Consider the following 27,064-nt stretch of genomic DNA (forward strand, 5'->3'; position numbering starts at 1 on the left):
GTATGGGACTGTTACTTCTTTCATCTGTCTGTGAACATTTGAACTGCTGGTACTTCCAACATATCATTCATTTTTAAATTTTTATTTATATTTATTTATTACTACTGTGTGTGTGTACCGTGTATGTCCAGTGCCTACAGTGGCCATAAGAGGGCATCAGATCCCTGGAACTAGAGGAAAGAGAGTTAGTCAAAGTATAGGTGCTGGGAGCTAAGCCTGGGTCCTCTGCAGGAGCAGGAAGTGCTCTTAACTGCTCAGCCGTCTCTCCAGCCCCACAACCACATTACTTTTTAATTATCTCTTGAAGAAGGGAGCCAATAAAGCATAACAGTGATTCTTGTCTCTGAGCCTTCCTCCTCTTTTCTGTCTCACAAACTTTTCCAACCTACTCTTTGATCAGAATAACCCAAGAAAATGGCAGACCCAAAGGAAAATCATTGTCCCTGGGTCACAGTGAGTCAAACTGTGCCTGGCTCCTAGGTGTAGCCCTGGGCAGAAAGGGTTAGGAGCCCACAGACAGTGAGGCCCTTTTCTTTATCTTCTGTAGGTCAGGCCACATGAGAGTGTGGAGGAACAACAGAATGGGAAAGTGCCCATATCTGCTACTGCTCAACGTGTGTGAACTTCGGTGGCCTTTTTACTAAGATTTGATTGATTTATTGATGGATTGATTTGTAAATGGAAGCTGTGCAGTGGTTTCCTGGCTGCCCAGATCCAAATAATCACACAGAAACTATATTAATTACAACACTGTTTGGTCAAAGGCTTAGGCGCCTTTCTAGCTAGCTCTTATATCTTAAATGAACTCATTTCTATTATTTTGTCTTTTACCACGAGGCTCATAGTTTGTTACCTCTTGCTTCTCGGATTGCTACATGGTGTCTGCCTCCTTCAGCAACTACATGGCATCTACTAGACTCTGCCTACTCTCTCTATATATCTCTGTTCAGATTTCCCACCTGGCTTTATTTGCCCTGTCATAAGCAGTTTCTTTATTAGCCAATGATAATAAAACATATTCATACAGAGGGGAATCCCACATCATCTCCCCTTTTAACTTTTAAAGGTTTTAACTTTAACATAGTCAAATTACATATACAAAACAGGTATCAAGCAAGAATTACACTTACAATATTTAGCCTATTTGTATCTGGAGAGTTTTATATCTAATTTATCTTTTATCATAATTAAGGAAAATTTTATCCATAACTATCTGTCTTCAACTCTTCAAAGACCCCAGAAGGATATACAAACAGGATATGTATTGCAAGCAACTTACAAAACTTTAGAATTGACAGAGACATTTTGCTACTTGGACAGTCACCCAAAGTTCTTCTGTAACATTGGGGCATCCATCTTCAGCCTCCAGGCCTATAGTATCTGGAAGACTTTTTCATGAAGCAGGAAATTTGAAAGATTGTTGGCAGTTTCTCAATCACTTTCTTCTGTGTCCTTCAGAATATCTGGCCGACTCTTTCATGAACAAGAACCCTGAAGGATTGTCTCACCTTCTGGAAAGTTCAGCAGTCATTTTCCTGTGGGTCCTGCATGTTCAGTTTATACAGCATACTGTCAAGCAGTCCAGGCAAGAGCAGTTTCTTGCCCAAATGGCTAACAAACTCCATAAGAAGCCTCTTTGATGCCCATCATCCTCTTAAGTAGATTGATACTGCCAGAAGCAGAAATGTCTCACTGTTGAGAAAAGTCTAAGTTCTTAAAACAATTTAAATGCCATATTCTGTAGGTCTTTGAAAGGTTTGAAGAATACTTACCCATCTTAAATATATCTCTGTACATCTAGAAAATCTAACTAACATGACAGGTTTGACTATTATAGATAACTATTAATCAGTAATTTTTAAATGAACTGTAAAACATAATACCTTAAACAAGAACAGAATTACATATACACAGTATAACAAAATCAACCTTAAATTTGTTTCAATAGACCAGGATTCATACCAATGCAAAGTATTTATCTCTATATCATAGCCCCCTTATTATTTTTTTTAGAAATTGATTGTGACCATTAATCACTTATAATCAATCCCCTTTAAATGAAAATAAACATTTATAAACAGTAATTTTGGGAATTTGGGCATTGTTATCTCCAAACTGCTTCCTGCTGTTTGTTGGGTGAAGATATTTTTAGGGTTCATGGAGACCTTTCAGGGGGGTCTTGTTTTATCAAGCCACATTAGCCTAGAAGGAACCCACAGATTCTCATCTTCTGTGGAAACAAAAGCAGAACCTCTTTCCCAAAGCAACAAATCCTGAGGCCCAAATTTTGAAGTCAAGATACCTTTATATTGGTTTAACTTAGCCTTCCCCAGAATCAAATGTCTCTTTGCAGTTAACTCATTAACAGTCAAAAAATTCAAAGAAAACACAATAATATACATAATCCAGACTTTCTGTGTATACTCCATCTTTATATGGCTTATTATTTTGACTCTATTACTTTTTAATATTTATCTTTACTCCTTTAATCTATGAGTGTTTGTACTCTTTCTTAAGCTCACGTACATTTATTCAACACTGTGACCCATTCAGAGCTCTTTTTCATCTGAATCTGTCTTATTATATCTCTGTAATTTTCTGACCTCTGTTTTTAGATGCTAAACGGGTGTGGCTAGGACCACCTCCTTGCCCCTGCCTGTTGGCTCCACCCTGTCCAACATGGTGGAGGTATGTTTACTGCCAGCTCTGCAAGCCATGCTCACCGCCCCAGCTCCAGGGACAGAGTGGGTGTATATCATCATTAAGCAACTAGTAGCAAGCTTCTCACAAACCCCATTTAAATGCTGGACTTCCCCAAAGAGCCAGAGTTAGTGCTGCCAGCATGAACCAGGAAGCTGTCTCTTAAAGAAGCTTTGTAGTTTTTGCTTCTGATGCTGAGCAAGGAAACCTCTTAAAGGAGCCGTGCCTCTGCTTGTTGCCAGCAAAATCTAACCATTTGTTATTTACCTGATATATTTATTAATGGTCCAGAAAAGAAAATGAGAACTGGAGTGAGAGGAGGTGTTGCTGTTATGCTGAGCAAACACATGTTAATTGTCAGAAAGTGCCACGTGCCCATGCTAAAAGGCAACCTCCTGGGGGGGTGGTCAGAGCCTTCCTCCTTGGCTAGCCCTTGGGCGGAGAGGTCAGATGCTGCGAGGCAGCAGTTTTGTGCCGTGGCGCTCAGTCTGGCTTTGCCTTCCTCAGTTTTCATTAGTCAGTGTCTGCGTCTGAGCAGTACAGGTGGATCTGGAGGCATCCATGTCCTTGTGACACCTTGGCAAGGCCACTCTCACCTTCCTCCCTGGGCTCACGTCCCTCGCCCCAGAACTCTCTGTTCTTGCTGGCCTCCTCTCTTGTCCCACCTCTAGTCCTCCTGGAAAAAGACCTCTGTAGCCTCTGGGATCGCCCTCTTGTCCCTGACCTGACGTGGGAGCTCAGCTTGCTACCTTGAGAGGCCCAGAACACCAGTGGCTATATTTTCGAGATCACAGAATCTATTGCCTCAGTAAATCTCTGACTCTGGAGGAGGGTTTGAGCTGCAGAAGAAAAACAAAAGCAACTGAAATACTGGCCTTGGTGAAGGTGGCCACCTGAATTTCTCCAGTCAAGTGTGGTCCTTGGGGCATTTCCACCGAGGGGTTATGCTGAAGAAGAAGGACAAACTGACCCAGGGCAGTTTGTCCTCAGAAGTGGCCTCTCCCTCTCTGGAGGCCTTTCTTCTTTTCTGTGTTTTTGTTTATTTGTCTTCATTTGTACTTTTATCAGGAGAATACATTTAAAAAAATAAAAACTGTCAAAAACAGATCCTGCCCCCACTTCAGTTTCTCTTCTCAACATAGAAGGCCTCTTTCCTTTTCCTCAGCCATCTCTTCTGTATTTTCCTTCTGTCTCTAAATAACAAGTTTATACTTCTAGCACTTGTTTTATTATTATTGTATTAATTTGGACTTTGCTTGTCATTGTCATTTTAAGAATTTCTTGCTATAGGAGACGAAGTTTGGAAGTCTTACCCTGTCCTGCAAGCACCCTCGTTAGTTCTTCATCCACCCTTCAGTGTGCCTGTGTCTCTATCTAGATAAATCACCACCCATTATTCACATTATTACTGTGCAGCGTACTTGTAGCTGACCCAGGTACCCAGCTAGCATGCCATTGATTGCCTTTGCCTTCCTGGATTTCCAGTTGGCCAGTGCCTTTCCCTGCCTTGCCCTGTGTCTTCTGATCTTTCTTGTGCTGAGAATGCCTGTCATTTTTCTTTTATGGGCCCAGATTCAATCTCTTTTTCTTCTTTCTTTTTTTCTTTCCTTCTTTCTTTAATACCACCTACGTTTGTGTCTCAAAAAAAGCCAACCACACCAGCCCTGTGTTTCCTTTTAGTAATGTTTTCATTCTCGTTATAGATAATGTTTGAGAAGAGTTTTAGATTTACAGAAAAGCTGAGGTGAGGGGACGCCCACACTCCCTTCCACCCTACAAGCAGTTTTAACTATTAGTAACATGTTACAGTGGCCAACCCCATACCCGGTTAGCTGAAGTCAAAGTTTATTTACACTCCTTGAGTCTTCTTGTCTCTTCTGTCCAGGATGCATTATTACACTGAGCTGCCCTGTGCTTTAAGGCTCCCCTGGGCTGTGGCATTTTTCTGAGGTTTTCCTGGGTTGTGATGACCTTGACAGTTGTCATGAGTGCTGGTCATGTGCTTTGTGGGATTTTGGAATTTCTTGGATGTCTTTCTCAATATAAACGGTAATGTTTATGGTCATTCCAAGGAAGGACACAGACACATGGGCTTCTGGCTGTCAGCATGGTTTATCTGATGTTGGCTCTGATCACACCTGGTTGAGGCAATGTCTGTCGATCTCTCTGTAGAGTTTCCCGCTCCATTCTTGAGGAGAACTGCCAAAGATCTGCCAGAGCTGTGGCCTCCCATGCAGTGCAGTTTTCTGACTTTCCTCATCCCCACCCGAATGGCTGCCTGACTGCTCACTTCATATTCGGTTCTCAGTGCCCCTCCATGTTGTTGATCAAATTTATTCCAATTTGGGCCACGGGGCACCCTTCCCGTTTTCACATGTTCCCCTCTGAGTCTGCTTTCTCTCGTTCTTTTGGTCTGGGCTCTGGTTTGGTTTTGGTTTATCATGACTCCTTGGCACTACGTCAGTCCAGTTCATCTCGTCTTTCTTGCCCCGGCTCCAGACCAGCCGTTTCCCCCAGAAAGCCTTTTCCCCTTCTTGGAGAGTCATGCTAAAAATAAAATTGGGGTAGTAAGTGTGCTGCTTTTGGAGTGTCTTCTCTTTCAGACCCTCTAGGTGGACAGAGAAAAGCATGTTTTCATTTAAATTTTTTATTACATTATTTATTCATTTATTTTGTGTGCATATGCGTATGGGCACGTGTGCTACAACATGTTTGGAGGTCAGATGACAACTTTGGGGACCAATCGGTTCTCTATTTCTACTCTAGGTTCCCTGAATCGTACTCGGGTCATCAGACTTGGTGACAGGTGCCTCTAACTTTTCATTTTTTAATATTTGATCTTTGTCTCTGTGAGTTAGAAATCAGCCTGAGAAGAGAGTTCCAGGACAACTGGAACTATTATACAAAGAAATCCTGTCTCAGAAGAAAAAATTATCTTTGTCCATTTAGACATTAGAGGAGGAGAAACCTATTTTCCTCACAGCTTTGAGACTACTTTTATACCTTACCAAGTTTTAGTCCAGTCAGAATCCATTTGTGTTCACTCCACTGGCCTTTGCCTGTTCCTGCCCCATGCTGTGCTAAATATTAAGGCTTTATAAACACAGGAATAGGTGCCTTCTTGCTGACTTTGTTTTTCAAAGTTTTACTGACTTGAAGAAAGGTCATTTGGCAGTGGAAATACTTCCTTAAACGTATTCTCTCCTTACTGGTGGAGGCCCACCTGACTTGACTCTGTGAGAATTAAGCTCTACACTTGGCCCCAAGCCTCTTGCTCACTCGAAAACCTGCTGAGGACAGCTAGTGCCCCTGCCATCCTGAAAATGGCTTCAGCACAACTGGAATCTTTCTTTTGTTTCATAAAAGATTTGTTTGTAATTTATGTGTATGAGTGTTTGCCTGCATGTGTGCTTATGTGCACCATGTGTGTGCAGTGCCCTCAGAGGCCAGAAGAGGGTCCTGGATCCCCCAGAGCTGGAACTATAGATGGTTGTAAGTGGTCATGTGGTGGGAACTGATCCCAGGCCCTCTGCAAGTGAAGCAAATGCTCTTAACCACTGAGTCATTGCTCCAGCTCCACTATCGGCATCCTTGACCTCAAGAGGAAGTGACCTCTCAGAGCATGACAGAGAGAAGTATGGGAAGCTCATTGTCAGATGTATCTGGTTGAGAGGCATTATTTTCCAGATTAATATACCATGGACTATTCTTAAGTGTTTTCTAGAAATTTTCTGTGACTTCCAAATATTCCCAAGAGAATGAACGTGCTTTACTGGGACAGCTTGGGCTCACGAGGCCTGGCCCTCCTCTTCTGCCACATCCCTAAAGCTATGTGGAGAAATAAACAGAAACAGCCAGCATTCCTTTTGTTTCTTTGGCTGGATAGCCTGGGCCCCAAAGGGTTGCTACCTCTGGCAGCTCCTCACATCCCTGTTCACGCTATGAGGGTTCCAAGGCAGCCTTTTTAACTTCATTAACCAGGTAAAAAAATGTCTAGAGTACCTGTAATTTTCTAATACAAGCACCAACCATATCTGTGTGGACCATGAACAGAAATCCTACGTGCAGGCCTAGCTCATGCACGCCTTACCTGTGTCTGGGGGAAAGCTGGGTTGGAGGCCGAGAGCCACTAGCTGGGGCCCAGAGATGAAGAGAGAAGCTCTCTCCTCCCAGAGTTCCGCTGTAAGGCAGCCCGGTAGCTCAGCCCAGTTCTGTCCCTAAGGACAAGAGTGCTCCAGCAGGAAAGGAGGCCTCTTTCTCGGGCTAGGCCAGGAAGGAGCAGCTCAAAATGTCCAGATGGTCACTGAACTGAAAACTGACCTTGTGACCCATTGCTGAGACCCAATGAGAATTTGTGATCTTGTCCCTGGGCCTGGATTTATTTTTGCACCCTTGTCCTGATGGAAGAAAACTCTCATCCTGGTTTTTTAGGTATCGTTTCCTTCCATGGCTAGTGGGATATTTGGGGCATCAGGCTCTTTTGGGTGCTAACTTGTTTTTGTCATCTTTTCTTGAGGGCATGACCTTCCTATTAAGGCACCCAAATGCAGCCACTGAACACAGTGACTGTGGCTCACACACTCCCGTGGGGCCCAGACAGACCTGTTGGTCCAGCAAGCAGGGTCGCATGAGCCTGACTCCATGTATGGGCAGCAGCCTAGGGCTTTGTAACCAGACCTGAAGGATACAGGAGAGTTCCAGCCGCCTCAGCAGCTGATGTCTGGAGATCAATTAGAGATAATGGCTCTGTGTGGACCAGAGAAGCCGTGGCCAAGCTTTTTCCTGGTTGTACTGTGTTTACATCATTAACAAGCTCACTCTCTTTTGAGGTTGGATTTGTGCTGGAAGCTTTGTTTAATGCAGAGGGACCACTGTGGACCCTAGGCGGGCTGGTAGCTCTGCCACCCCCATTCAGATGGAGAGAGTGTCCCCCAGACCCCTCCCCCAATGATACTGCCACTGTTGTGTGTGCTGCAGCTGAGGAAATCGCTTCCTTAATTCACTCCGAAGTCATTTGTTCGTAATAAGTGCTGGGAGCCACTGAACACCAGGAATCTGGCAGTGATGAGCACAGAGAACCTGTCCACCCTCCACACTTACAGGCTGTGGAGATGATAAATAAGTCAGGAAGAGAAAACAGGAAAGGGCAAGGTGTTTGGGGCAGAGAGTTCAAATGGAGTAAGAGGATATGCTTCCAAGAAGAGAGCTCTGAAGAGGTGTGAGCCGAGCTCTGACTGCTGAGAACCAGCCAGTCCTCTGGGCTTCCTGCAGAGGAAAGAGCAGGTACAAAGGCCCTGGGGTGGAACGGAGGGAATGAAGAGAGGAGGAACAGCCTGCAAAGACAGCTCTTGAAGGGCTTGCCAGCTGGATACACAGTTTGCTGTATGCCGCATGCTGCTACCTGAGCAGAGCAGGACTTGACCAGCCAGGTATGATAGCAAGTGAAGGTCTCTATCTAGTGGCTCAGGTTTGCAGCATGGCTGCCTCACTTTCCCTTCTGAGGGCGGAAGTTTCCCTGTCCTAGGAGGAGCAGCAGGACTGGTGTCCACCGTGGAGCCCCTTTCCCAAGGGAAGTGGGGTGGTGGAGTCTAGAGCCTTGCAGGCTGGCATCACACAGATGTGTCACTGGCAAATCCGGGCAAGGCCCAAAGCCCACCCACCTGGCCCTAACCTCCACCACTTTTCCCACCTCCCTGCTGCTCCCCAATAGCAGGACGCAGAGATCCTTAAGTTAGGGGGCTGAAGACAGTTGGAGAGAAGGATCCAGTCACCACAGACTCCTCAAGAGCACAAGTAACACTGCGGGCCTCACCACCTGAGGTCAGTTAAAATGGTTGTATCACACTGCCCAGCTAGAACCATGCTGAGGAAGCTGTTTTCCTTCCCAGGGCATCTGCAAGTTAAGGCCCTTTGCATGTCTCTCTGACCTCACAACACAGGATAAGCAGGAGGTACTTGGCTCTGAATACTGTCTCAGAGTAGTCCTTCTCTGGGGAGAAGGAACATGGCGGTTGGCTTCCTGGCTGTCCAGTCTGTCCCCAGATAGGAGCCCTATGACTCAGTCAGGAATACTAGCAGCCTGTGGAACGAGTGTTAAGTGGAGGGATGGAGGTCCTGCTGTGAGGTCTGCAGTGCCTGGTTAGTGTCTGGACCATGTTGGCTTTGCTATCTTATCCCATCCATGGTGAGAGGAGGGTGGAGCAAGGCTAGTTCAGCAAAAACAAAAGTTTTCTCAGAAGGCTGCGGATTCATATTGCTGCCTTTCTAGGCCAAACTCCAGACATGTTGCTGCCTCTATAGGTAGAAGGGAAGCTTCAAAAGAGAGAACTCTTATTTTTTATTCTATGTAACCGGGAAAGATTGTGAAGTTCCCACGTAAGCTAGATTCTGCTATGGGACCTGCCATGGCCTGGGTCCCTTCATCTGAACTTGGCATTGCCTTTGGATAGTAAGATGGTTCTGACTGGGGCAGGATAGAAAAAGGAAAGGAAACGGGGGTAGGATCAGGAGATGAGGAGAAAGCAGGAGCACCAGAAGTCTGCTTTTCATGCAGAAGACTGAGGCTTCACTTCAGAGCACCTGAGTAACCTGCAAAGTCAGGTCAGTGGAAGCACACATCCCTGCATCCTAACACTATTGTTTCCCGAGGAGGGGGAGGAGTAGAGGAAGGAAAAGAGACATTAGGGTAGGGTCAGGCTGAGGTCATCAGGGCTCCAGTACCTCAGCTTCACCGGACAGGCCCAGGTCTGCCAATCTACCATGGTCCTTGTGCGTACTGTGTGCTGGCCTGTGACTGTCCTCACTCAGTTGGCGAGGCTTAGCGTCCACAGGCCTTTTGGCTCAGGAGCCCTATTCTGACAGCGCTTGCCATGCGTCCGACAGACCCACGCTGCCCCTTGCTTCCAGCTCTGTGACTGTTCTGCCCCATGGCTCTGCTCACCTAGTCTCTCAAAGTCTCCAGCCTTCCTGTGATTGTTCGTGATTATCACCCCCTTTGCTTGGTGACTGTACAACTAGCCTGGGTGGCAGGATTGGTTCCAGAGTGCTCTGGATCACTAGGACATGGCAGCTGGCTTGGCTTGTTGCCTTTCTCAAGCTTTCAGTGGATGCACCTTGTCCATACCAACCTATATGGCAGACAAGTATGGAGAGACAACTCAGAGTTTCATACCCTTCCCACTTCCTATAACCAATATCTAGAGCAAGAAACAACATTGTCTAAATCCCAAAGACCCCTGTGTCCCTCCTACTCACTGCCACAAGCAAAGGTGACCACTGTTGTGACTTTTAATAGCACAGTTTGGGTTTTGCAGCTGCAACATGTGCTCTCGCACGCAGGCCTGTGAGCATCACCATACACAGCGTCACTACCGAGCAACAATAGGCAACTGTCATTCTCCTGCCCGGCTAGGGTGGCATCGGTTTGGTTTTCTTGTAAAGACAGGGTCTCAGCATGTATCCCTGCCTCCCGAGCACTAAGACTGAAGGATTCCCACCATGCGGTGGCTAAGGTGTGCTCTTCAGGGGCCATCTGTCTGTACACCCAAAGAAGTGGACACTCTAGGGTAGATAGCCTTGGTCTCCTGGTAAAGCCTCTCCCAAGAGGCCAGGGAAGAAGGGAGGAGAGGCCTGGGCACTCCACTCATTTCCTCAGAGTCCCAGCATGTGGCCTGCGTTCAGTACCAAGCCAACTCTACTGGAGTGAGGGCCATGGAGTCTGAGCAAGACCCTCGTAGAGCACAGTGTGTAGCATGATGTGAGCACTCTGCCTCCATCCCTGAGCTTGCAGTCTGATGGGGAAAGAGGCATAATGAGGAAACCGTCAGCTCCATACTATATGACAAAATTGACAGGTATTTGCCTCTGGACAGGTTGTCACCTAAGAGCCAGTCTTGGCCCTCTTGAGTTCAGCAGAGTTCAGCAGGCTCCAGTGGATGGATTTTATTGGCAGTCTATGCATTTTCCTACCTAGCAATCCCTCTCCACCTGTGCATCCGTCAACACAGCTTACATGTCACCTTAGCAGAGACCTCCTGGATATGCCCCTTCCTTCTTCATAGCCACATAACTGTCAAGCTCAGATGGGATACACCTCCTACAAACAGCACCAGATCAAGAAGCCACATGGTCATCCGCTTAATGTCTTCCTTCCTGCTGGCCTGCAGGTACCCAGAGACAGACCTGCATCCTGCATCATCCCCTACTGTGTTACCTGCACTGGTCATGGTGCCTAGCACAGGTGAGGGGCTCTGAACATGCTTGTGGAAGGAGCACATACTTGAAAACATGCATGATCAGAGAGGCACAGAGGATTGCTCATGGATGAGGAGGGACAAAAGATGGTGACTCCGTCATAGCAGAGTTCCCAGAAAAGACAAGGACACCAGAACAGGAGCTGGGAGCTATAAAGGTTTTGCTAGGAGAGTGACAAAACCAGAGGGCACCTGATGGCATTTTAAATCAAGGCACTAGGGGGCTGGAAAGAGGGCTCAGTGGTTTAGAGCACTTGCTGTTCCTGTAGAGGACCTAGGTTCAATCTCCAGCAACCACTTGGTGGCTCGAAACCATCTGACTCCAGTTCTAAGGAGTTTGCCCTCTTTTGACCGGATCCAGGCACAGGCACAGTACACATACATACACACAGGTAAAAAACTCTTACACATAAATCTTTTTTTTTTTTTAAAGGTGCTTTTGTAAAGGAGAATAATGGCCAGTGACCATGGCTTTCGGGGCCGCATTTCCCCCAGTCAGGCTCCTTTGGTGTGTTCACAAGGGAAAACCAACAGAGCAGGGAGGCACGATGGAGTGTGACTTCTAGATTTCAACTGAGGGCCTGAGCTGGCTGGGAGGTTGCAGCTAGCCAAACTGACTACTGGGAAGAGTGAATGGATTAACTGAGCTACTCCTCCACCCCAGTAGTAATACAGAGTTGTGTAAACTGGAGACACCACCCCCTCCTCACCATCCTAGAAAAGATACTTTTCAGGACCCTTCTCCCCACCTGGGAGGCTCTTCTCTTCTTCATGACAGTGCTGTGCCCAGGGTGTCCCCAGTCTGGGTTACTCCCCTCTGTGATGCAGGCAGAGAGTTTATGGGATTGAGGTGCAATGCTGGCCTTATCAAATATTTTTAACAAGTTTTTAAATTATCTTTTTTTATAATTTAATTTGTATTTTATGTATATTGGTGTTTTACCTGCATGTATGTCTGTGTGAGGGTGTCAGGTTCCTTGGAACTGGAGTTATAGACAGTTGTGAGCCCCATGTGGGTGCTGAGAATTGAACCCGAGTCCTCTGGAAGAGCAGCCGGTGCTCTTTAAGTATTGAGCCATCTTAGCCGGGCGGTGGTGGCGCACGCCTTTAATCCCAGCACTCGGGAGGCAGAGGCAGGCGGATCTCTGTGAGTTCGAGACCAGCCTGGTCTACAAGAGCTAGTTCCAGGACAGGCTCCACAACCACAGAGAAACCCTGTCTCGAAAAACCAAAAAAAAAAAAAAAAAAAAAAAGTATTGAGCCATCTCTCCAACCCCTCACCAGATATTAACAGATCCCTCTTAAAAAATATTTATTTTTATTTTATGTGTATGTGTAAATGCTTGTCTGAAGGTTTGTACCATGTGTGTGTCTGGTGCCTGAGGAGGTGAGAAAAAGGTTTGAAATTGGATTTACAGGTGATCATGAGCCACCATGTGAGACTCTGGGGAGGTGGATGGGGGGGCCTTGAATACGAATGAGACCATTTAGAAATAAAAGCAAATTGGGCTGGGTTTGTAGCCCAGTTGGTAGAGTGCTTGCATAGGTTACACAAAGCTCCAGGCTCGTAAGTGCTATACTCCCAGCACCCAGGGGAATCCAAAGTTTAGGGGTTATCCTTCCAGCTAAATACTGAGTTCAGGCCTATCTCAAAAACAAAAAAGCAAACTGAACATCTACTTCAGTAATTGTGTGGAGATAAATTTAAAATAGATTTTCAAAAAGAGACTTCAGACGAATTATAATAAAATCACTGAAAATTTGTGAATAAAACCTGGTGAAGAGAAAACCCCAACTAAACCTGATTTTAAGATTGTAAAATTTTCTTACATAAATAAACAAACATACAATCACCAAAAATTAAAAGGCAGTAGAAGGGAACCAGGCAGTGGTGGCTCACATCTTTAGAGGCAGACAACCTCTGTGAGTTGGAGGCCAGTCTGATCTAGAGTGAGTTTCAGGACAGCCAAGGCTGCACAGAGAGACTCTGTCTCAAAAACAAAACAAAACAAACAAACAAACAAACAAAACCCAAGCAAGCAAAAACAAAACAAACAAAAAAAGCATGTACAAATACATGAATGTACGTGTGTTCACAAAGTCATCCTTTAGCGGTCACTACCTTACTCCCTTGAGACAGGGTCTCTCGCTATACCTGGAGCTTGCTGTTTTGTGGACAGGCTGGTATTTCCAGTTCCTTCCTCTAGTTCTGAGACTACAGGCATGTGTACAGCCATGTCTGGCTTTTTATGTGGATACTGGAGAGCCAAACTCAAATCCTCATGCTTGTATAAGTACTTGTTTTAGGATTACTATTGCTGTAATGAGACACCATGACCAAAAATAATTTGGGGAGGAAGGAGTTTATTCTGCTTGTACTTCCAGGTAACAGTCCATCACTGAAGGAAGTCAAGGCAGTAAGTCAAATAGGGCAGGAACCTGGAGGAAGGAGGGATGCAGAGGCCATGGGGCCGTGCTGCTTACAGGCTTGCTCCACACGGCTCACTTACCTTGCCTGCTTACTTTCTTCTTTCTTTTCCTTCTTTCCTTCTTTCCTTCCTTCCTTCCTTCCTTCTTTTTTTTTTTTTTTTTCTTCAAGACAAAGTTTCTCTTTGTAGCCCTGGTTGTCCCAGAACCTGATCTGTAGACCAGGTTGGCCTCGAATTTACAGAGATCCACCTGTCTCTGCCTCCCAAGTACTGGGATTAAAGGTGTGAGTCATGGCCTTTTGTTGACTAAGCCTGCTTTCTTAAAGAACCCAGGACCATCATCCCAGAGATGGCCCCAGCCACAATGAGCTGGGCTCTGCCCCATGGATAACTATTTAAGAAAATGCCCCACAGGCTTGCATAAAGCTTGATCTTACAGAGGCATTTTTTTCAATTATAGATCCCTCCCCTCAGATGACTTACTAGCTTGTGTCAAGTTGACATAAAATTAGCCAGCACAGCACATTTATCCACTGAGCCATCTACTCAATTCTTCATTTTTCTTTATTTTTTTAAGCAACAACAACAACAACAACAAAAACATTTATTTTGGGGCATGCATACCACATTACTTGGGTGTGGAAGTTGAGGACAATGTGTGAATTCTCAACTTTTGACTGTGTGGATTCAGGGGATTGAACCCAGGTCAACAAGCTTGAAAACAGCACCCTTACCACTGGGTCATTTTGCCAGCTCCCTCCACACACATTCCTTATGGAGTGACACGTGGTCCAGGCTGGCCTTGAACTCACCACATAGGTAGTAATGACCCTGAACTCTTGATCTTACTGCTTTACCTCCTGAGTGCTGGATTGTAGACATGCCCAGTTACTACAGTGCTAGAGATGGAACTCAAGACCTTCTGTATGCTAGATAAGTACTCTACCAACTGAGCTGTATCCTTAGCCCTAGAACACTTTCTGCCAACTTCTGGGTTGAACATACTATATGATGCTCACTTTGTAGTTGGAGAAAGGAGGCCTATAGAGGCTGGAGCCTGGTGCCAACATTTGTGTGCTGTTAGAGCTTGAATTGGTCCCATTAGGCTAAATCTTTTCTTTTAGTTCATTTTGAGGTACTTGGGATGAGAACCCAGTCACATACTTCGTTAGGCCAGTGTCTCCCAAAGATCTGTGCTCCAGTCTTAGCTGGACCTCCTGTATTCTATTTACCCTCCTGCTGCCCCTTTTATAACATTCAAATCCTGTGTGCCCTGATCTGGAAACTTAACTGAGCTTGTAACACCTCAGCAGGCCAAATGAAAGTCCATGCCTCTCAGCTGTGTCCAGGCTCAGCACACTTGGCCCTCTGACCCCATATGACCCTGCTATCTCATTTCCCATCATTATCATTATCACCATTAATACCCCAGCAATGCTTAGACACGCATGGGCAGCCTGGTGTGGCGGTTCTCCAGTTGTCCCCGTCCTGGGCAGTGCTAGTTGCTTGTGTTACTGTCATACCCAGGCTCCACAGTCTTCCTTTATGCAGTTTTTTGGGCCTTCCTCTTCACCTTATCACATGTAGTCCTCCAAGCAGTGCTATCTTCCGTCATTCCTTCTCATAACATGGCCGAAGTATCTCAAGCCGTATCCTGTAGTTTATTTCCTTCTGTAGATGGAGGTGTTTCTTTTTTTTTTTTGTTTCTTTTTTTTTTAATATTTATTTATTTATTATGTATACAATATTCTGTCTGTGTGTATGCCTGCAGGCCAGAAGAGGGCACCAGACCTCATTACAGATGGTTCAATTCCCATGTGGTTGCTGGGAATTGAACTCAGGACCTATGGAAGAGCAGGCAATGCTCTTAACATCTGAGCCATCTCTCCAGCCCGATGGAGGTGTTTCTTTTCTTTCTTTCTCTCTTTCTTTCTTCCTTTCTTTCTTTTTTTTTATTTATTTCATGTGCATTGGTATAACGATGTCAGATTCTCTGGAACTGGAGTTACAGACAGCTGCAAGCTGCTATGTGGGTGCTGGGAATTGAACCCAGGTCCTCTGGAAGAGCAGTCAGTGCTCTTAACCCCTGAGCCATCTCGCCAGCCCCTGGAGGTGTTTCTTAATGTCATTGTTGTGCAGCCTGTCTCTTCGTGTGACACCTAGAATCCTTCTGATACACGCCATCTCAAACACATTCAGCCGCTGTTCTAAGGAGCCTTTCATTGTCCAGGTTTCAGAGTTGTAAAGAAGGCAGCTCAAGACAAGTGTCTCATAGACTTGTAATTTTATTGTTATGTCTCTTGTTGACCAAACCTTTCCTAGTGCCTGAATTGCAGCCCTCGCTGTCTCGCCTCCCACCCTCCCTTAATCCCTCCTGCTGAAGTAACACTCATCACCCTTGTGCTCCTAGAACTTTTCTATCACTTGCCAAGTCTGCCGGAAAGACCATGCCTCAAGGTCTTCCCCCAGTTGCCAATTTTAGCTGTCTAGGGTCAGGAGCATGCTGGTCTACTCCTTGAGAGCACGTGACCCTCCTCCCAGCCCGTCTTCTCCCTTTCCTCTGTCCTCACTTTCTGCCTCTCCCTCCACCTGTACCCTTAAGTCCAAGGTCCAGCTGGAACCCATGTTGCCTTTAGCTGGTATTTTTCCTTAGTCTCATCATCTATAGCAGTTAAATGTATGACAATAAGTGGTTTGGTTGGTTGGTTTTTTTTTGTTGTTGTTGTTGTTGTTTTGGTTTTGGGGGGAAATTTTTTTTGTTTTTGTTTGGTTTTTTTTGACATAAAGTTTCTCTGTGCACCAATCCTAGTTGTACTTGAACTCCATTAGTAGACCAGGCTGCAGGCTGGCCGCAAATTCAAGAGATCTGCCTACCCCTGCCTCCCGAGTATTGAGTACTAAGTACCAGGATTAAAGGATTTTGCTACAGCTAGTGCCACACCTGCTACCCTATTTTTGTTTGCTGTTTTTATTTTGACTTTTGGGATAGCATCTTGATGTGCAGACCAGACTGGCCTCAAACTTGTAATGATGCTCCTGCCCTGCTTCCTGTAACTAGCATTGCAGGCATGAACCACAGCCCCCACTCGTGGTTGTTTTTGAAAAGTCCAGGACTATTTGTCTGTGAAGAGTGATCTTTCTGGATTTCTTCAGATTCAAACATTTTTGTGGGGAGGGACCTAGCACGGAGAATAAGCAGCATAGAAGCTGTTTTCCTACTAACTACCTCAAAAGGTGCACTGAATCAGGTCAGGTGACAGCCTTTTTTTGACAGCTGACTTGATGGCATAGTTCAGAGGTGATTGCTCCATCACCCTAGTAGGCAGGTACTGTCCTTCTGTTATTAAGAGGTAATTTGTGGTGATAAATGACTTTTCAGTGCTCTCACAGAGTCCACTCTGGTTGAACTAAGTTCCTGTCCTTCCTCATGTCCCCTGGCCAGGCTCATAAAAGATTCTTGTAGGTGCTCCTAAGAGCATCTGCCTCTAGCATCTGTTTCCAAACGTGCCTACTGCTGAGCCTGGAGTAATGGCGACATGAGGGCAGTAAGGAATAAGGACCAGGTTTTGTTGCTGTTTTTCTTGCTATGGAACCCTCCCCCACATTGGGAGCCACACTATGGCCTCTTTAAGGTCAGAGGGAACTGGTCAGAGGGACAAGGACACTGAAAACCACCAGCTCAAGGTTCCTTGAGGAGGGGCAGCCCCTGTGTAGACAATGCTTGGGAGGCTCCTGGCATCCAGAAGTGCTTCCCAGCCAGCCAATGTGTCTGTGGGCCATGGGGCTTCGGTGTTGTGTTTGGAGGATGGTAAATGAGTGCACACTGGTGTCTGCAGGGACAATCCTACCGTCCTTAGCTGCACTGTGCTCACCGATGAGTCTGAGGAGAGGGGGGTTATCTGGGTTCAGTTTCACCTTTGAACTTCAGCTGCTTTGGGCTTTATATTTCAAGCCCAGATGTCCACCACTGCTGTGAAATTGTGACTCAGGCCAGGCGAGGTCAAAGGTCTTAAGAAATGTGTTGGAAAGAGGCAGGAAATCCTGAGCCCGAATTATCTCATTCAGAGCAACGAAGGACAGCTTCCATGTTGGAAATGCCCACATTGCCCAGATGGACTGAACAGAGTTGTGACCCTAGATACCTACACCCAAAAAGATGGGAAGTAAAGGTCTAAGAGAGAAAGTGGGAAAAGTGAATTGGTGAATTGATTTGAGAACACAGTTGATTTCAGGAGTAAAAGGCGCTAATGAGTAACACGCCTAAATCCTTTTTTTTTTTAAAGCGTGAGTTTCATATTGACAGTAAGATCTTTAGCATGTGCAGAATGAAGTCTGTGTGTTGTTAATTTGAAGTGTTGTCATCTTTTCTAATCCGTGAACAGGGAGCTCCGAACCTGTGACTGTAATTACAGATCAAACCTGTAGAGGGAGTCTTGTCTATCATAGTGTTCACAATGCAAAGCTTTCAGAGGAAGAAAGAAAAGGGCTTTTTAAAGAAAAGTTGGAGGGTTAAAGGCAGTCTGTTTCAAAATTGCAAACAATCGTGGTGGCTGTCTCGTTTGCTCTCCTCTGCTGGCTCCACTGTGAATGAGTTGTAGCGTAAAGGAATCCGTAGAAATTGTCCTTCCTCCTCATAGGAACCAGGAGGAGGGCTCGTTATTGGGTTTCTTTTGGGGGGCGGGGCATCTCCCTACAGAATTTCATGTACGTCTCTATCCTTGTTAAAGCTCAGCTTTATTCGAGGTCCATGTTTTCTAACCTGGCCTTTGGACTTGGTGGTAGAGAGTTCGGGGGGCGTTTGCCCTAACCCATTTTTTTCTCTGTCGATGTTTTAATTCTGCCGTAAGGAGACTACCTTGTTAGGTCGCCGGTGATTCTGAGGTTGCCCGGAGATTTAGGGTACCCCTCTAGCCACCTCGTGCCGCCCCATTCTGTCTTCTCCTGATGTCAAGACGGAAGGTGTATTTGCCCCGAGGAGGACCTCACCTTGGGTCGGCGTGCGTCTTCCCTTTTCTTGCGGAGTCCCTGCGGACTGCGCGCTCCCAGGTCTGGGCAACAGTCTTGATATTATGCTATGACTTTACTACGGTAGCCAGCGCGCAGTAAGGAGCCGGCACCGTGTGGTCTGCTGGAGCACAATGACCCGAGGAGTGGGGCGGGGGCTCTCAAAGGGAGCCGGCAGCGAGCGGGCGGCGGGCGCTCCGGGTCGCCGGAATGTTTGGGTCGAACAGGTGAGCGCAGTCTGGACACTGGAGCTGGCGGCGGGGCGGAGAGGAGGGGTGCAGGGGCGGGTGCAAACTAAGTGGTGGGAAAGAGACAAAGGAAGAGTGAGAAGCGAGATGGTACAGCAGAATAGAAAGGAGGCGAGGGGAAGGGAGGGGAGGAGGCGGCCCGTGGATAGGGTGCCCAGGAGCTCAAGCTTGAACTTGATCGAGAAAAGGGGGCCCTGCGGTGTGGGCGGGGGCCCGACCGAGAGTAGGCCACGTGCCTGGCTTTTCCTTGTTAGGGTCCTACTAAGACCTCCTAGGTAGGGCTGAGCCCGCGGGTCCCGCTGCCTTGCCCGACAAACACCCGCGGTGCCCGGGATTGAGAGACACCTAGGGTCGAGGGCTGTGTAGAGGCCCCACGGCACCAAGAGTTCCCGACGATACCTCCCTTAGTCACTTTCTTTGGGGCAAGTCTCCCTCTCCTGGCCTGAACGCAGACAGTTTGCAGGGTACGCCCCCACCCCGCCCCAAGATTTGAAGTCCGCAGCCTCTGGGAGATAGGGTCGAGCCCAGTTTCCATTGCCTCCTTTCCGGGGCTTCACGCCCCCAGGGATCTTCCTCCAAGCTCTTCTTCCTTAAGAGCTCTGTCCAGTAGCGCACGGCAGCGCGTCCAGCGCACCCCGGTCCTCATACCTGGCCAAGCACCCCGCCTTCCTCCTTCTCTCCCCCCCACTCTCCTTTCTCCTCTCCCCTCTCCCTGGGTGCCTCCTTTTCCTCTCTTTCCCCCTCCCCCCCCATGCCCACTCCTCCCTCTCTCCCGCCCCTCCACCTCCACCTCCTCCTCCTGCTGCTCCTCCTACTCCCCCTGAGTGCGTCCTCCGGCGCTCCCCTCCCCCCGGCCCCCGCCCCGTGCCCGGTCCCGCCCCCTCCCCCGCCTCCCCGTGCCCGGTGCCCCCCTCCCCCTTCCTCCCGGGCCGCGGCGCCACCGCCGCCGCTCGCCTGGGCCCTCCCCCTGGCCACCCCCGCCCCCGGGCCGGGCAGTGACGCGCCGCAGCGGTGCCAGCCCCTCTCCCCGGGCGGCCGCGGCGGCAGCAGCAGCAGCAGTAGCAGCAGCAGCAGCAGCAGCTGGAGCGGTGGGGCTGTCACCGCCTCCTGCCCGGTTCACTCCCAGAGCCAGACCGCCGGTCTGCGCCTCGCCGCCCGCCCAGGTACAGAGTCCTGGGGGACCCCGCGACTGAACTGGTCCTGGGCCCTCGGCTGCCGCCCCCTCCTCCTGCTCTGCCGCTGGCCGTTGAGCTGCGGTTAGGGGAGCTGTGGGGTTCGAGGAGGGGGACTCACGGGGAGCTTCCTGCGCCGGGAGAGCTGCTGGCCCTGGGTGGAGTGGGCTGGGGCTGGGGGCCGGCGAGTGTGCCCGAGTGCGGGGAGGGGCGGAGGCTGCGCTCCTGGGCCTGCGGGGCGCTGGAGAGGTGCGTCTAGCTTCAAGTGCCCGGAGCTGCCGGGCGCACCCCACTCCTGGCCGTGCGCGCCGCCGGTCCTGGGGGGCGGTGATTGTGTGCGCCGCGCCGCGGTATTGTGCCGCGGCCACGCCGTTTGCAGCGGGCTCCGCACCGCGTCCCCGGGAGGAAGACGTTCGCGGACAGCGGGGCGGGGGCCAGGCTCGGGTGGCCGCTGCCTCCGGGAGAAAGGAAGTGGACTGTGTTTGGGGATGTGGGGACGGGAAGCGTACAGTGGCAGGGAGGGGCTCCTTGCCAAGGCGCTGGGAGTTGAGACGCGGTTTGCACAGTTGAGCCCACTTTGGCAGGCTCCAGTCGCTCCACCAGGGGATCGACAGCCCCTCTCATGTGCACCCTCGGAGAAGAAGCTAGGGTTCCGAAGACCCCTGGTGAAGGAACACACCACGCGGGGGCCTGCGGAGAGCGCGCGCAAGGGTTAAGGTGGATTTACACCTCCGCCCTCCTGCTGCTTGCCGCCCTTCACCTAGGGTTCCCGGGCAGGATACACGGGGGGGGGGGGGGGGGAGTGCAATTCGCCTTCCTATTCCGGCCTCTTGGGTTCAGAAGTGACCCTACTCTCTCTCAGAGCTGCGTTTGCGGGTAGTCTGGCCGCCTCTACCAGGCCGAGCTTCCTGGGGGAAGTTCTCATTAAGCCTCGCTAATTAGCATTATTCCCGGAGAAAGGTTAAGGTTAGACCGTCCTTTTCCTTACCGAGAGCCCCCTCCCTGCCATTCCCTTCTCCCTCCCCTCTCCCTCAGAGCACAAAAGCACAAAAAGAAAGTGTGAAGAGGCGCAGATCAATGGAGAAGCCACAAACCCATTAATTCAAATGGAACCCTTTCCCCCTCTGAAACATTGATTTTTCTTTCTGTCTGCTCTGAGGGGAGATGAATAACCTCCTGATTTCACCTGAAATGGTGTTTGGACTCTGATTTCCCCCTTTCTGAGGATTGTGGCCTGAAATAGATTCTCCCTTGAGATAAAGCCCTACTTATCCCAGAATCAGCTGGAAGCCCCCTCCCCCCACTGCACACTCCAGTGTTGGGCCTGGGGTGAGTGTTGGTGCTCTCCTCACTCCTGTGGGCAGAGCCTGTGATGGTGGAACCAGGTCCCTTGACCCCTAAAACGTGCCTGTTTCTCAGCTGTATGTTGGTGTGGGGGAAAGGGCCCATTGATGGCCCAGGCCCCAGTAGGTAGCTTAACCCCAGGTTGTAAATTACCCTTTCATTGGAAAGCCATTTGAGTCCAAATGTGTCTTTGAATGCAATCCAGGCTCCTCTGCCGGGCTGTGCTATAGAGTAGTCTCAAGGCAGCACCTCCTTCTGCTCTCTCTACCCCATTCAGCACCTTTCTACCAACCAGTGTCAAACAGCACCCCAGCCTTACCTTCCTGCTCAGAAGGCTAACTTTGAGGAGGAACCTCTTTCCCAGGGCCTCAGCCACCCTGGGGCAATGGGAAGCTGGTCCATCCCTAAATTGCTCAAGAACTTTTTAGTCTAGCTTGAGTCCTTTTCTTGGAAGGATAGACCTGGAGAGGGTTAGCTCAGAGTGCTTCCCCTCTGGCCATCCTTTTGGCTGGAAGAACCCAGTTTGCCCAAGAAACTCATGTGCCCATTGTTGGCAGGAGCTGGGGTATCAGTGAGGTCTCATAGTGAGGAATGCTGGGGAAACAGTCCGTTGCCTTTGCTTAGGAACAAAAGCCCATATACTAGGGAAGGTGTGGGAAATGCTCACTCTAGCATCCAGGCATGCACTATGGCAAGGACAGTGGAGCAAGCACATGGGTACATGAACATGGTTCTGACAGGTGCAGTGAGAGTCTGCGAGTCAGTGGGGGGAGGGGGAGGATGGAAGCCTCCTCACTCACTCCCCCCTCCCCCCAAGAATGTGTTTGTATGGCTGGCAAGCCAAGGTCTGTTAGCAAGAAGTAGAATTGTGTGCTGTGTCTCAGGAAAACCCATTACCTCTTCTGGTGGCCAGGTGGGCATTGATGGGGTACAGAATTTGACAACCGCCTTGGAAGCCCCAAGTGCTCAGGAGCTGACTCAGATCACCCTCCTGTTTCTTTCATGTAACAGTATCACAACATCACAACAGGGGCATGAACCTTTGCTTGCTCTGGATCCTGGGAGTTTTCAGTTTCCATTAGTAAGTGCCTAAGTGGTTAGGTTGGGGTCAAATGTGGTTCAGCACTTTCTTGGCATATTTGGAGTGATGAGCATAATGCTAACCCGAGCAGCTCCAAGGCTGAGCATTCCCTGACCTGGGGACCCAGAAGGCAGTGCCCAACACTGGACTGAGAAGCCACCTCCCACATCCTAATATATATGCTAGGTTGAGAGCTGGGGCTGGAGAACTGCCCACACTGGTATTCTTTCCTGCTGCCCAAAAACCTGGGGATGGTGGGGGAGGGGGCAGCCAGCCTGGAGTGCCTGTTTCCTGCCTGGCCTAGGAGCATCCTTGAACATCCCCACCCCCACCACGGTCTGAAACCCACACCCAGGGCTCCAGATCAGGCCTTATGGCCTCCACCAGCACTGAATTCTCGGTAAATCCTCCTCCCTTTCTTTCTCAAGTGAGTGGTTGAGATAGAGTTACAGCTCTGAGGAAAGGCCTGGAAAATACTGTAGGAGGCACGCCCCAGAATTCTGAGTCCTGGAAGATGCAAATGGTTCAGCTTCAGAGGCACCAGGAACCCAGTTCCAGAGAAGTTGACCCCAGTTGTAAAATAATCAGGTTACTGATAGCACCTGCCCATAGTTACAGCCATGGATACAGGCCTGCTTCCACTCTCCTCCGTATGTCTCCCGAATTCCCCTCCTCCGGGCTGCACAGTGGTTGGTGCTGCCAAGGCCTGCAGAGGAGGAAGGGCCTGGGCTAGCTGGGTGGGGAGAAATAGAGCTGGCTTCTGAATTTTGGACTGAAGATAAGAGGCTCAAGGGTTTAGTCAGCGCTTCTCTCTCTGCCCAGAGTGAAGACTCCAAGGTTGGGGGTGTGTCCCAAAGACTGGGTGCTACCCACCCTGCCTGGCCAACACAAGAGTTCCGCTTTTCAGAAGGTTAGTTGGCCCTAATGCCCTGTGACCCATGATGGCAAAAGCACTATGGTGCATGTTCTGATGAACTTTTACTGCCAGGTGGGCAAGGCCACAGACTTCAGGATGTAAAGGGCAAAGGCTAGGCTGGGGGATCTAGCCACAGCTCCCTGGCCAGTCACACATAATCTCAGGAGGGATTTTAGAAGCATGGCATATGTACTTTTATCTTCGGTGAAGTTATTTGAGAGGGAAAAATTAGTAGCCCCAATTCTCCTGAGATTTAAGAAGGGAGCAAGAAATGACCTACTTGTGACCTCATGGGGGAGCAGGGGAGTGTCTGGGGTCTTAGACACTCCCCGACCTGGGTTGACTGCCTGGCTGCCTCCCTTTCTTCCTCCCTGCACTCCCCCCCCCCCCCCCCCCCCGCCCCAGGTCCCTCTGGACTTGGGTGATGGGTCTGAACTGTGTGCTCTGGTAATTGCCTGTGTAATTAGCCGGCCTTCCCAGCCTCAGCTCAGGGGCAAATAGGTGAGTAGAGAGAGTCTGAGTCTGCTCCTCTGTGCTGGCTGCCTTTGCCCCATGAACAGTCTGGTTCTGCTACAGCAGGGCTTGCGGAAGGGTCTCTCCAGGTCAACCGTCAGTCTGGCCACGTCCACAGCTACAGCTTACTCAGTTCTGTTTGTTTTCTGGAAAGTTTAGGTTTAATAGGCTTGATTACTTAAAAAAAAAAAAAAGCCATAGCAGTCAGCGTTTGGATTTTCAAAATTCCCAGAGCCACCATTCACAGAGCAGCAGTTGGGGTGGCAGAAACCTGGGGGCTATGGAAAAGTCCCTGGGGAGGGAGCCACTGATGTTCAGTAACTATGCAGCGCCCCCCCCACCCCAGCTCTTTCCCATACTTGTAAATGAGCCAGAAGTTTTAGCTGATTCCTCTCCCTAAATGAAGTCTGAAGGTAGGAGACTCTCCTTAGCCATATAGATAGATCCCTAGGGCAACTCAGCACAAAGTAGATGTTCAGTAATGTGCACGCATAAAGCTCTGCACGCATGTGTGTGTGCACATGCCATCAAGCATATGTAGCCCCGCTGCCTTTGGGTATTATCTTGAGGCACTTTGTCATTAAGGAATCAGGCACTTTTGATCAAAGGGTGGAATGTGTAATTTCATGGCTCTGGGTGCAGACTGTCTGGATTCAGACCCCAGCTCTGCCCCTACGTTCTGTCACCCTGGATAGTTGGGGCAAGCATTTGAGGAGCTGTGTGACTAGACCTGGAGAGAGGCCTGCCCTGTGGGGCCTTATGGGGCCATTATGAGGAAATCTTAGGAAACCCTTGTCTCAGAGCCTGGAACCTGGCTTTTTCTTTCCAGGTGATTTCAATGTCAGTATGAAATGCAGTCCATCTGCTGGGCAGGGTGAGGTAGAGCGCATTTTCCTGAACAGTTCAGGTATCTAAGCAAGAGCAGCTTTAGCTCTTTTTTGTGGGATAGCTAGCAGCTGTAGCTAAGAGAAGCATGCAGCCTCTGGCCCTCCAGCCAGGGTCCCAGTTTTCATATGGCCCTCGTTCAAGAACTGCACAGTGGGACCAGAGCCCTTAATTGTCAGATTAATGCAACATCCTCATTAAACACCACATCCTGCCAGGCAGTTTAGTCAGTTCAACAAGTCTTGCTACCTCATGAGAAATTCAGAGAACAGGCAGCCTGGTCCCTACTCCTGGATGGCCCGAGAGCTTTCTGGGGTGATAGGATAGAGCCCCACAGCAGTTTTGTGCTGTGACGAGGCTGGTGGCACGGCATGCAGGTTGTGTAAGAAGAGGAGCTGTGGAGCATGGGCAGCGGCAGTCACTTTCTTCTCCATGGATGGGGAGTAGCAGGAAGGCCAGGAACAGGGTCTGCTCACAGCTGGATTTTCAACACTTAGCAAACGTGGCCCATAGTTGGTGCCCAGGGAATACTTGAGTGAATGAATGGGTTTAAATAGGTGTCTGCAGGATTCTGGAGGCTGAGACAGGAGGAGTCTAGACTACATAGGTAGCTCCTCTCTTTTGTTTTATATTGTGACAAGTTTTCTCTGTGTAACCCCTAAGTGTCAAAGAACTCAACTCTACAGACTAAGCTAGGCTAGCCTCGAACTTAGAGATCCTCCTGCCTGTGTAGGACCAACCTGCTCAAGTAGCTCCTGTTTCAGAAGATTAAAAAAAAAAAAAAAAAGTACTAGGAGATAGAATCACTTAATTCATGCATTCCCCACAGTGCTTTTGAGTTCTGCTTCTGCCTGTGAGAGGCCCAGGGAAGAAAGGGAAGAATCCCAGAGCCCACCTACCAGGCCAGGCCAGCAGGGGAGCACAGAATCCCTGCTCTGTGTCCTCGCTCCATACCTCCAAGAGACCTTTTCCTGTTAGACTCTTTGTGCAAAGAGAGCCTGTTGAGCATGCATGTCCCTGTTGATGTGAGCACATGTGTTGTCATGGAGGCAGGCTGGAGGAAGCTTGTGTGTAGTAGGTAGCCCAGAGGATGAGTGTGTGTGACCGGCACTTGCATGGGGAGAACACTGGGCTCTGTCCCCAGGGTTCCACATGTGTCCATTTGGACCTGCAGTGTTGTGGCTCAGCTCCTGTCCTCCGGACTCAGCACGAAGGGTCTCTACTGCTGTATGAAAGCTGTGAATCCCAGGAAACTGCTGCCAGCAGGCATGGTTGGGGGAGGGAGGGAGACTCAACCTCCGGCTCCCTAGCACTTGGAGCAGATGTGTCTGCCTCAGGGACAGCAGTTGAAGAAAGTTCAAACCGAAGTGTGTTTGCTCACCATAAAAGAGATGTCTGTGAGAGGGCCCTGTAGGAGTGGCTCCAAGGCCCCAAGGGTGCTCTGCCATGGGCCCACAGAAGCTATTGTATCTTGCTAGGGGTTGGGGCACAAGGTCAGGACTCCATGTGTGGCACTGCAGGGCTATCTTCCCCATGTGTTACAACTGGAGAACCATCCCAGTTGCTTACTGCTCTTCAAAGGGGCTGGATCAGAAGGAGATGGGGTTCTTTCCTGCTGGAAGCCTGAATTAAAGGGGCCCCATCCCGGGGATTCCCAAGTGACTGGCCAAGGGCACACTGAAACCAGCAGTGGGGAGAGGAGCCGCTACTGTCCTCTCCAGCAGACTGTCTGCTGTTTGGAAGGCCTTGGCACCCTCTCTCCCTATCCCTTCGTGGTGTGATCCGAACCCTGGCCCGCCCCACCCCCTTCCTTCTCCACACTTCTGGGTTTGGCCTGCTCAACCCTGGAAGCCGCCCAAGAGCATATCTTTGAAGCACAGCAAAGGTTAGGAAGGAGGAAGACAGAAATGTCCTCTGGGCTGGGGGAGTGGGAGAAAGGAATTCCATGTATGCTCCACAGGAGTTGGCACCAGGCCTGGTGGGGGCTGCCACCTTGGCCTCCTCGGTGCCCAGCATGTCTCGCTACTCAGTGCAGGCACTGTGTAGAGTGAGCCCTTTTCCTCAGGCTCTGGGTGGGGAATGGTGGCTCTTGTTTACAGCACTCATTTCAACCTTGGCTCACAAGGGTAAGAGCCAGGCCCTGCTATCCGCTCCACAGGATGTGAGACCTCTTAATTGTCTTCAATTACAGACAGCACGGGCTCTTAACCCTGGCTTCCGCTAGGAACCAGAGCCCAAGCCACTTGAGGGGGTCAGAAGGATTGCCATCCAGCCCTCACTACAAGGTCTTAGGGGTTCCCTGTGCCCTCTGGGATCCTTCTAGTGTGTGTCTGCTCTTGTTGAACACCTGCCTTCTTTGTCTCTGCTCAGGATGAAACCTCTGTGAGCAGTGAGGATTTTGATATGAATGACTCCACATGGATGTCAGCTGACCCCCACCTGGCCTCCAGCCTGAGCCCCAGCCAGGAGGAGAGGATGCGGAGCCCGCAAAACCTCCATAGCCAAGAGGACGGTGAGTGC

At 49.3% G+C, this 27,064-nt stretch overlaps 1 protein-coding gene across 3 annotated transcripts in view; it reads left to right on the forward strand.

Annotated features, from left to right (window-relative positions):
* The window catches only part of Nol4l (nucleolar protein 4 like), a 120,201-nt gene that overhangs the window by 65,626 nt on the left and 27,511 nt on the right, over window positions 1-27,064 (forward strand). For 2 of the 3 annotated variants that reach the window (XM_057780825.1, XM_057780824.1), the window contains exon 5: window positions 26,915-27,056. In XM_057780825.1, coding sequence (XP_057636808.1) covers window positions 26,915-27,056 — 142 coding nt within the window. Of the gene's footprint in view, window positions 1-19,731; window positions 19,797-26,914; window positions 27,057-27,064 lie in introns of those variants that run through there. The other variant, XM_057780826.1, reaches the window with a different exon arrangement.

This window comes from Chionomys nivalis, chromosome 9 (genome assembly GCF_950005125.1).
Source record: "Chionomys nivalis chromosome 9, mChiNiv1.1, whole genome shotgun sequence".
Classification (NCBI taxonomy): domain Eukaryota; kingdom Metazoa; phylum Chordata; class Mammalia; order Rodentia; family Cricetidae; genus Chionomys; species Chionomys nivalis.